The sequence below is a fragment of the Carlito syrichta genome, unplaced genomic scaffold, assembly GCF_000164805.1.
Source record: "Carlito syrichta isolate Samal-C Ts95f unplaced genomic scaffold, Tarsius_syrichta-2.0.1 Scaffold309211, whole genome shotgun sequence".
NCBI lineage: Eukaryota > Metazoa > Chordata > Mammalia > Primates > Tarsiidae > Carlito > Carlito syrichta.
This window is the reverse complement of record NW_007253307.1, coordinates 621,577-633,250: the sequence shown is the minus strand read 5'-3', so window position 1 is coordinate 633,250 and position 11,674 is coordinate 621,577. Positions and strand designations below refer to the sequence as shown.

The 11,674-nt window shown below is 44.4% G+C and overlaps 1 protein-coding gene across 1 annotated transcript in view; it reads right to left on the bottom strand.

Annotated features, from left to right (window-relative positions):
- Positions 1 to 9,161, bottom strand: part of ATP8B1 (ATPase phospholipid transporting 8B1) — a 64,649-nt gene extending 55,488 nt beyond the window's left edge. Inside the window, exon 1 of the mRNA XM_008066989.1 lies at positions 8,981 to 9,161. Within this exon, the coding sequence (XP_008065180.1) occupies positions 8,981 to 9,161 (181 nt within the window). The remainder of the gene's footprint in view (positions 1 to 8,980) is intronic.
- Positions 9,162 to 11,674: the final 2,513 nt, after the last annotated feature.

Sequence of the window (11,674 nt, the reverse complement as noted above, 5' to 3'; positions counted from 1 at the left end):
CTCAGGCAATCCACTCACCTCAGCCTCCCAAAGGCGTGAGATTACTGGCTGAGCCACCGAACCTGGCTCCTATGGTGACTTCTATCATTAAAATCAACTTTAGAGATGTGGGTTCCAAACTGACAGGAAGGAAAACAACAGGCGCGTTAGCTGTCCAGGAGCAAGGACTTCTCATCGGTCATAAATTACCTCACTCGACAGCAAACGCTCTAAAATGAGGTGGTACAGAGACATCTCCCCTACCCCACCATCAACCATTCTGTGCTGGAAACCACTCCCACCCACCCTCCACCCCTTACTTTACAAGCTACTCTGGTGTCCTTAAGGCCGAAGTGGTGAAGGACAGTCTACAGCTGATTAGAGAAAGAAAATACATAGTTACAGTGGGACTTCCATGTGTGTCAAAATGAAAAATGGGTCTAATTAAGCAGAACGACTCCCTCAGCACTTTTCACAGATTTCCGAGGATTTCCATGTTTCAGCAAGCTATCTCTATCTGTTTCCAAATAAAAATGGATTCAGAGATGCTCTACAGACCCACATTCTTAATTCCAGATTATTTTATGAAGATTTTATGAAGATACTGCTTTCAAGCGTACAGCTGTTTCATCGATACCACTTCCAACCTGAAATTCTACCATACTACCCTAAACGTACCTGATCTTATTTGATCTAGGAAACTAAGCAGTGTCAAGCCTGGTTAATACTTGAATGGGAGAAATGCAGAATCCCAGGCCACATGCAGACCCACGTAGTTACAGAATTTCCTCCATATGTCCTGATGCCCTTGTGGGGATACTTTTAAACCTTAACTACTAAATATGCCATCTTAAATCCTGTCAGTCAGTGAACATTTTGCCCCTGAACAGAATGCTGAACAAAATTCTGGATTAGAAAAGACTTCTAAAGAAATGAAGTTTTATGTCTTCAAGGGAGCAAACCAGTCAAGAAGAAAGGCCTTTGGGGACCTTCTTCTAATGGCCGACAAAGGAGAATGCCCAGGCTACCAGCTGTTTATGGGCACATGCTTCAAAGGCACCTAGAAACTGCTCTGTGAGTGAGTGGCTTAGCACCCTGGCATGATATTATAAGGCTACCTGTCTACTGATTAATTGATCAATTGGAAAAAATGGGGGGATTGGTCTCGCTATATTGCCCAGGCTGGCCTCAGGCTCCTGGGCTCCAGGCATCCTCCTGCCTCTGCCTCCCGAGGAGCTGGGACATAGTCTGGTTCTTTTTTGAAAACAAAGCAAAATTAAATGACACTGAATCATCTCTGCCTGAATCTTCTCCAATTCCAAAGCTGTAGAATCAGAAGTGTTCAGTTCCAACACGTAGCAGTCATATGCCTTTGCTAACCTCATGAGGAAGGTGTTATACCTTCCTCATACAGAAGGTATAACACCTGAGCAAGCCCAGGTGCTGCTGGGTGGCTAGGCTGTGGGAGTGTGGATTGTGTGTTTATGGAGGGGGTGGAGTACCCATTAGACAGGTGGGTAGTACCCATGAAAACACTCCTCTCCGGAAGCCATAACCAAAACTCACCCTCTTCCTAAAAACATGCCACTTATATGGCTGCAGCAAAAAACACACCCCAATCAACTGCTCTAAGGAAGGACACCAGACTGAGAATTCAAGCTCAGTGCTGCCTATTACCTTGTGGATAAGAATTGAACATCCTGTCCTTTCCCAGGTACAAGGCGGCACTATTCTTGGACATTTATAACCACGGCATCCTCTCTTTCTGATCACCAGCTAGCCAGCAACACAACTGGATGTCCCAAAGACATCCTAAACTCATCAGGCTCAAAACAACAATCCTCTCTCGGACCTACCAGGGGCTCTCCCACTCCATAACCCACCCCTCGAAAAGGTTCCGTCATCCGCTGAGGCAGAATGCATTTTCCAAAGAGGGTCGCAAAAGCCTCTCCCATCCCACCTGCCCTCCTGCGACATGACCTTGTTACTTCCTCTTTAAGAAATGGGGGCTCATTTCCCTTCCTTTAAGTCAGGAATGGCCTATGTGACTTTCTTGACACCAAGAGAAGGTAGCAGAAGTAATGCTGTGTGGTTTCTGCGACTAGGACAAAGAAGGCCTCAAGCTTTCTGCTGTGATCTCTTTCAATGCCAGTGCCCACATGACCCCTCTTGGGACACTCCGTTGGAGACCAGTGCCACACCGCGGGAGGCCCATGACGTCAGAGTATGATGTCATACCCATCAAAAGTCTCAGCTGAGCCTTTAAGTTATCCAGCTTGGGTGCCAGTCGTGGGAGTGAGGAAGCATCCAGAGAAGCCAGGCCCCAACATTCAAGTGTTCACAGGTGAGGGCCAGATGTCGCAGAGCAGAGACAAGCTCATCCCACTAGGTCCTGACATACAGAATATGGGAACGATATAAAATTTTATGCCAAAACGTTGGGAGTTGGGAGTGATCTTTACACATGCAGCAACAGATAATTAGACTAGCTGTTCAGGTGCCTGTGAACAAATTATTCCCAAGGCCTCCTATTCCCTTGATACTCACATCTAAAGAGACTTGTAAATGTCAAATCACACATGCACACACACACACACACACACACACACACACACACACACTGATCTGTCCCCTTCTCTCTGTCTGGCCATCTTGATTTAGGTTCTCACCATTTTTGACTTGGATGATTATCCAACTCTCTCTCCCCACTGCTGCCAAAGTGGAATACCCACAATCAATTTATGGAGTGTCTCCTGGGTGCTCTGCATGGGACACACGTGGCCCCAATTCGCATGACGACCACAGTCAAGTTGGGGAGATCTTCCTCAGTCACACAGCCATTCCAGGACATGATCATAAATGTTATCAGGACGTGAAGGGAAGCAGAAGGGCTTGTGGCCACATACCAGGGGTGGGGGTCTGGTCTAGCCTGCGGCTGAGGGTCGGAGAAGGCTTCTAAGGAAGTGACACCTGTGTGGAGACTTGAAGATGAGAAGGAGTCAGCCACTGTAGGGGCTGCTCTGGGTGGAGGGGATGGCCGTGTAGAGTTATGAGAGTGGGAAGGGCCTGCGTACCCCAGGAACAGATGGGGCCACTGAGGCACAGAGAGAGGCCACACAGCCAGAAAGTGGTGAAGGCAGGACTCAAACCCACACAGTCAGAGTCCAGGGTCCTCTCTGTTAACCACCATGTATATGGTCTCTCGAAGTCATGTGCAGAAACATGGTTCATGAGGCAGATGGAAGGGGATAAGCTTGTCTCAGGAGTATGAGAGAGAGAGAGAGAGAGAGACAGAAGAGCATGAATGGGAATGAGAACATTTAAAGGGTGGAAGGAGAAACCCTTCAGAGGAAACAGAGACAGGAAGACAACGGGGGACACAAAGCTCACTGGGCTTGGCACTTGGGTCCCTAGTGACATCTGTAGGGTGGTAACGCAGCCCACAGATGGAAGGAGTCCAGTGGAATGGGCGAATGTGGTGGTGGAAAATGGGTTTCCAGCTCCGTCATGCAAACAGGGCACAGGTTGCCTGAGACGGAAAGCAGGATTCAGGTAGGAATTACTGTGCGACAGGAAGCTGTGTCATCTGCAAACCGGCCGAGCTGGGAGATGGGAGTTAACAGACAAAGCAACGCTGCAGAGGCCGAAGACAGCGTTCTCATTCTGCCCAGGCTCAGAAGAGGCAGCCAATCAGTACCAACCCAGAAACCCTCTCCAGTGCATGCATTTCTTATCAAGGACTTCATCTCCAAGCTTGTTGCTGACAGGCACAGAATGACCCAAGGGGTTGGTCTGGGGATACTGGGATCATGGGATGAAAAGTTAACAAAACAGCATTCCAGAGTCAGGGAACTTCAGGAACCTTGGGCTGGACACAGTTCAGCTGGCTGTTGCTTTTTTTTTTTTTAATTATAAAGATGTGGGGTACAATTCAGGGTTAGGTATACAGCTGGCTTCTTTAAAGCCCCAACTTCTTGGATCCTTTTATGCTAGTAGATGACCCTAAGTTCTAGAGTAGGGATAAAGAATTCTGTTTCCAGTCTTAGGGGCTATAGATTCCTTGTATCGAGCATCTGGCAAACTGCGTTCTGGGAAATACTGTCCTAGTGTGTTCATCAGGAACCAAAAATGCTCTCCCCACAGCACTGAAAATATTCCCACTCAGTTCTGAGAATCCCTGCTCAAGGAAGGCGGAGGGAACAGTCACTGAAGTCAAGCCTGTGGGCTTATCACATCTTCCGTGGCACATTCTAACAGCATGTTTGTGCTTGTTCTTGTTTCTTACAGCACACAATCAAGGCCCTTCAGCTGAAAAGTACTTTCAATGGGTCTCTCAGAACACTTGTTAGACAGGAAGGCTCACTCGGGCTAGGGCATTTACTTTATCTAAGAAAAGAACCCAGCTCTCTGTGCTACAACGATGCCATTAAAGAAACGACTGAGGTTCATGCATTTTTTAGTCACTGCCTCAGCAGAGAAGGTGCTGGCCCCTGGTGTTACTCAGCCTGGTGGTACTTCACAGGGTGACTCATGCTCTGGTGTCCCGAAGAATGGGTTCTTTGAGGGAAATTATCCATGATGTGAAACATCTAGGGTCCAGACGACGGTTAAAGGAAAAGAAAGAAAAGTCAGGTGTCATCAGCCTTCATTGGGAAATTGCTCAAATGAGAATATGGCGCGGGGGAAATGGAGAGAGGAGAGGAAAGAGGGATGGAGAGGAAAAAGGAAAGAGGAAAGAGCCCCTGTGGAGGTGAGGAGAAAGAGAGAAAGGGAGAGAGGGCAGGGAAGCAGACTGGCTGTGTAGGAGGTAGGGCCGATGTGAAACGGGAGGAAAGAGGTCTAGTGTTCACTGAATGTCCTTTGTGTGCTTGGGAAGGGCAGAAAGAGGGGTTAGAACAGGAATTTTTGTAAAAAGTCACAGGCAAAGTCACTGGACTGGGGCTTTAAGAAATGAGAACTACTAAAATCCCCTAGGAATATATCCCCCCCTTGGAAAACACTATGAAGAGCCAAGTTCAAGACCAACTTTCTTCAAAGTCGACAAGATGAGTGTAAAAATCTACCAAAGATATGACCTGCGAACTGAATGATCAGAAAAGAGCCCTAACCACCAAAACATGCTGGCAGTTGGAAAAAAACAGAGGTGAGAGTTTCTACCCACTACGTGCTTCTCTGACATTTCTGCAGGCACCCAACCCCAGTCCTTTGGCTGTGTCCAGGACCACACATCTGACTGCGTGGCACCGAGAGCAAAGTTCGCCCTGAACCCCTCGGAGCCAGTTCTCCTGCCAACCCATCAGATATCTACATATGGTAGAGATTCCAAGATTGTGATGGGAGACTTAGCAGAGCAGTGGGGGAAGGAATGTGGAAGAAGCACGTTTTATTCATTCTTTGGGCAATCAACTAGAACTCCCTGCTTACTTGTCGGGCTAATTCAGCTTTATCCACAGTCCTCTGATATCTAGCCTTCTCGCTCAGATCAATGGGGATTCCATTTTAATTTTGCTCAAGTATCATGATTTTTTTTTTTTAACCTTCTGCTTCGTGGCAGAAAGCATTTAAGCTTAAACTCAACAGCTTGGAATGATAACCAGAGACCCACACTACGGTCTCATTCATCTAAAAGCTTTCTGTGGAAAGGTAGGGGACAGATACTATATATACATGGGTCAGTAGCCTCCCCAAGTGTGGGTGAGATGGGGCCCCCATGTTAATGGGCTCTCCCCTAGATGGAGAATCTCCCCGCACAGGGGAACTGGAGAGTGACAGTCTGACCAGAACAGGAAGAATCATCGCAGAAATAAGATTTCTAGCTTGACACAGGTAAACACTGTGAATGCCAGGAGGAGAAATTAGAGGGCAAGGATGGGCATGGGGGACACAGAGGCTTCTGAGACACCTGTGAAGGCAGAATGAAAGTGACAGAGACCTTGAGGGAAAGCAGATGAAACCAGAGGCTCTTCTGACAGAGGCCACAGGGGAGCCGTATCTGGAGGACTGGGCTCAGAACACCATATGGTGGTAGCTCTGTGAATGGGAAACTACAGTTATTCAGCTGGCATTTGAGGGACCATGGAAGAGAGATTTCAACCCGATATCTGGAAATCTAGGGTCCAGGTAGAAAAGGCTCAACTTCCTCATGCAGGAGAGCTACAAGCGGAGTCCACGTTTGTCTTCCAGGTGGGAGAACCAGTAGAAGACGAAATAGAGAAGCCACAGGAGAAAAAGCAGAACAGTAAAGCAAAGTTCTATCGTCCTAAGTGATATAGCATCCACAGCCACGTTCCTGCAATGTCTGCAAAGCTGAGTTGCTTCGACAGACACCGTGTGGTCCACAAGGTCTAAAATGTTTACCCTCTGGTCCTTGACAGAAGAAGTTGGCCACCTCCCTGGTCTAGACCCTGCAGCTGACGCTGGCCTGATTCTGGGCAGGTGGTACAGTCTGCTGCCATACCAGGTCCCTCATGGTAAGCAGAGACCATTAAAAAAAACTCCTGCTAGAGAGCCAAAACTATTTTATAAATGACTGAACCAAATGACGAACCAAATTTATGGTAACTTCGAGGTCCCTCTCAAGCAGCAGGGAGCACAAGAAGAGATAAAAGGTGCTAAGAAAATACGAAAAAGCTCAAAGCTGTGTGCTGGCTCCTAAGAATGTACAGTATTTGGGGGATTGTACATTGCTCCCCGCAAAGGCCTATGCATCTGAGATATCTTTGAGAAGCAACTTTCACTGAGTGACACCCCGTGCTCTGCTAGTCATAGGAAAAGGAGACAAAGAAAGGTGACATGTATTGGTTGATTTGTTAAAGTACATTTCTTTGAGCACAACTTAGAAATAATCCGGTATATTACTTTTGCTGATTTATTTGTGGTTATATGAGCATGTCCACACACACACACACACACACACACACACGTATAATTTCCTTAATAATGGCACCAAATTAGTGTGCATTGGTGTATGTGTGTGCATGTGTGTGTGTGTTTACAGGTGGTTATTTGTATAACTCATACCAACAATTTAACAGTACAAATAATTGACATCCAAAGATTGGTTGGTATGTGTACTTTAAAATTCCTGGGTGCAGTAATATGCAAACTCCTGCATATACAACTCCGTTTAAAAAATATACACACTTTGGAAAGCAGTATGGCATTTTCTCAAAGAACTAAAAATTGAGTTACCATACAATCCAACAATCCCACTTCTGGGAATAAATCCAGAGGGACAGAAATCCCTCTATCAAAAAGACAACTGCACATATTATGTTCATTGCAGTACTAGTCACAATAGCAAAAACATGGAACCAGATGTCCATGGAAAGTGGACTCGATAAAGAAAATGTGCTTTTTATTTGGATCTCTGCCTGTTTGTTGTTGGTGTAAAGAAATGCAACTGTCTTTTGCACATTTATTTTGTACCCTGAGACTATGCCAAAGTCCTTTATCAGGGCAAGCAGGTTTTTGATAGATTCTCTTGGATTTTCAAGGTATAGGATCATATCATCAGCAAAGAGGGATAACTTGACTTCCTCTTTTCCTATTTGGATACCCGATTTGCTTCTCTTATCTAATTTCCCTAGCTAGGACTTCCAGCACAATATTGAACAAGAGGGGTGAGAGTGGGCAGCCTTGTCTTGTTCCAGTTTTCAGGAACGAGACATATACATATATAGGACAAGACATAGAATGAGGAGAAATGGTTCTAGTTTCTGTCCATTTAGCAATATGTTAGCTGTGGGTTTGTCGTAGATGGCACTTACTCTCTTGAGGTACGTTCCTTCTATAACTGGGTGTTTGAGGGTTTTTATCAAGAAGGGATGCTGGATTTTATCAAAAGCTTTTTCTGCTTCTAATGAGATAATCACGTGATTGTTTTTACATCTCTTGATGTATTTAATGACATTTCAAAAACATGAAACCAACCGTGTGTTGCCCTTCGAAGCTGGACTGGATGAAAAAAAATGTGGTACATATACACAATGGAATATTATGCAGCCATAAAGAAGGACAAATATATGAACTTTGCAGCAACTTAGATGGATTTGGAGTCGATCATACTCAGTGATTTGTCACAGAAACAAAGAACAGGGTTCCATATGTTCTCACTCATAAACGGATCTTGAACAACTATAATGCTATAAGAAAGCGATTGGCAGTAGTGGAAAACTGTCGGTGGGGGCGTGCGGGGGGATTGGCAGTTGAGGGAAACTGTCAGGGAAGGGAGCGGTGTACCTCATCAACAAGGGTGCCTGCATGGTCAATGTTTGTATACCTAACCCTGAATTGTACCCCACATCTTTATAACAAAATTTTTTAAAATGTAGTACATATACTTGATGGGAATACTATGCAGCCATTAAGAAGAGCAAAATCACATCCTTTTTGCAGCAACATGGATGCAGCTGGAGACCATCATTCCAAGTGAACTATCACAGAAACAAAGACTGAATACCATATGTTCTCTCTCAAAAGTGGTCCCTAAACATTGGGCACATAAACACAAAGATGGGAACAACAGATGCTCGGCACTGCTAGTGTGTGTGGGGGGTGGATAAGAGGCACACAACCACCCACTGGATACCATGTCCACTACCAGGGTTCACGAGAAGCCCAAACTTTACTTGCACACAACTTACTGAAGTAGCAAATTCTCACATGCATCCCATAACTCTAAAATGAATATTTTATTTACACACACACACACACACACACACACACACACACACACGTATACATGCATACACTAACAAGGACCTTCCATTTTCTCTGCAGAATTTGTGAGATATGGTCTCCCAGTCCTGCCATGCTGAGGACGATGGGTAATTATCCACAGCTACCCAGTATTCTCTCAGTTGCACCCAAGGAGATGGGAGACGGAAGAGGCCCTCCTAGACCATGTGAAATGGACTGACCATCTTTGGTCCATGTGGCCACAACCCATGTGAGGGTTTACAAGTACAGTGCCTAGTCATCAGGCCCTCACTGAGGTCACCTTTTCTGAATGGGTCCTGGTTCTCCTCTGCTTCCCTGTTGACTCGATTCTGTTCTGGTTCAACGGCAGGGCCCTGGTCATCAAGTTCATATTCTGTTTCGTCATCGCTATAGGGAACCACTTCATCATTAGGCTGAGAATCCTCCTCGAATGTTGTTTCTGAGTCTCTTTCTGAATTCATTCTGCTAGCAAATTGGAACTACCTGGTTGGAGAGAAAGGGAAACCAGAGTGAATTACATCTCTTGCGCCATTTTGGGTTGAATTCAGCCTGTATCCTGTTACAATGACCCCTTAATAGAACATCATCTCACACATAAATATCTCTGAATAATGACCCTAAAGTCCAACTTAACACACACAAAAGAACAAAATCTTTCATTGTTGATTAAATACTTGGGTAAGAATTAAGAAAAAAATAGCTGAGACCCACCCACCCACAACCCCTTTAAAAAAAAAAAAGGTAAGGCCAGGCCCAGTGGCTTACACCTATAATCCCAGCACTTTGGAAGGCCAAGGTGGGAGGATTGCTTGAGCCCAGGAATTTGAGACAAGCCTAGGCAACATGGTGAGGCACCCTTGCTGCAAAAAAAAAATCAAAAAAATATTAGCTGGGTATGATGGCATATACCTGTAGTCCCAGCCACTCAGAAGGCCGAGGCAGAAGGATCGCCTGAGCCCAGGAAGTCCAGGCTGGGGTGAGCTGAGATCATGCTACTGCATTCCAGCCTGGGCAACAAAATGAGATCACAACTCAAAAAAAATTTTTTTGTTAACTATTTACAATTTAAGGCAGTCTTTCAAATTGACGGTCTCTCTCCAGTGAAATAAATTGAGTAGGCCACAACCAATATTAAAATAAAACGAAACACAACAAAATATCAGATTGCAGCACATATAGTAAGTACTGTTTAATAAAACAGTTTTACAAAACTGACACATCCATGCGTTTATTTGCATTGTGGGTATTCATGGAATTGAATTTCTTACTGTGGATTGCTGGCAAAGTTGGAAAAACCACTGCCCTGAGGTCTCTGGTTACTACTAATGCTAATATTCTCAGCCTTTACCCTGTGACCCATTTTAAATGCAACCTTAGGTCTTCAAATTTTACTAATGACTTCCCAGGAACACTCCCTGGCCACTCTGTCTTCCTAACTACCACCATCCACTCTGTATCTAGAATTTGTGTTTGCGTGTCAACTGTATAAAGTGACTCTACACAAATGATAAGAACCTTATTTGTCTTAGAAAAATAGTCACACAAATACCTCAGGTTACTTGAGGAGAGAAACATAGCCTGGCGTTATTTAAAAAGCATCACACTTCCATGTCCTTGGTAGTGTTAATAATAGCAGCTCCCATTTATTTGGTGTTAACTGTATTCCAGGATCTGCACTAAATCCTTATAGGCACTGGCTCCTCGAAACTTCCCACACCACCACATGAAGGTATTATTGTTATTTCTACACTACAGAGGAGAAAAACCCAAACTCTGGAATGTTAAATAACTTGCACGATTATTAACATTTTGAAGCAAAAACAATTCCTCTCCCAAAAGAGATCTATGCTCTGCTTCTACGTTATATTTTGTAACATATTTTAATTGAGTGTAAATTGCCTTGAATGAAGCTATTTAGCCGACTGCATGTTCCTGGCCAAAATCTAACATCTTAGACACCTAATATATATTTTTAAATATATTATATCAATACATTTTTAGAGACAGGATCTTGCTGTGCTGTCCAAGCTGGAATGCAGTGGTGCCATCCTGGCTCCCTACAACCTCAAACTCCTGGGCTTAAGTGATGCTCATACATCAGCCTCCCAGTAGCTTGGACTATAGGCACATGCACCCATGCCTGGTTGTCAATTTTTTTTTTTTTTGTAGAGATAGGGTATTACTATGTTGCCCAGTCTGGCCTCGAACTCCTGGCCTCAAGTGATCCTCCTACCTAGACCTCCCAAAAGTGCTGGGGTTACACTGCACCCAGCCCTAAAATAACTTTTATATTCACAAGTAGATATTTGCAAATATTTATATGAAGGTCGTTCTCTGGTATTACTTAAAACAGTAAAGCAACCTGAACGTATGATTGTCAGTTATGAAATTCTCATACTATGAGACAGTGTGCAACAATTTTGATTATGATTGGAAGAGTATCTAACGACATTGCACAAGTTCAAACACATTAAGTTAAAAGGTGAGTTATAAATTCGTACATACAGAATAGTCCCAGCTATTCATACACACACATCTGTTCACTTTCTAAAATTCTAACAACAGGCATTGTTTTGAGTGAGATGACATGGGCCAAGTGCTCAACTTAATGCTAGCCTACAGTAAGTACTCAGTAAACATCAGCCACTCTTCTATCATCTACTTGCTGGTTATTTGTATGTCTTCTTTTGAGAAAAGTCTATGTCCTTTGCCCAGTTTTTAATGGGATTATTTGTTTTTGAGTTGTTTGAGTTCCTGGTATTTTTTGGATATTAGTCCCTAGTTGGATGAATAGTTTGCAAATATTTTCTTCCATTCAACAAGAGACACTTCACTCTAGTTTTTTGGGTTTTGTTGTTGTTGTTTGAGTCAAGGTCTCTCTCTGTTGCCCAGGCTAGAATACAGTGGCATGATCATGGCTTGATGAAGCCTTTACCTTCGTGGGCTCAGGCGATCCTTCCACCTCAGTCTCCCA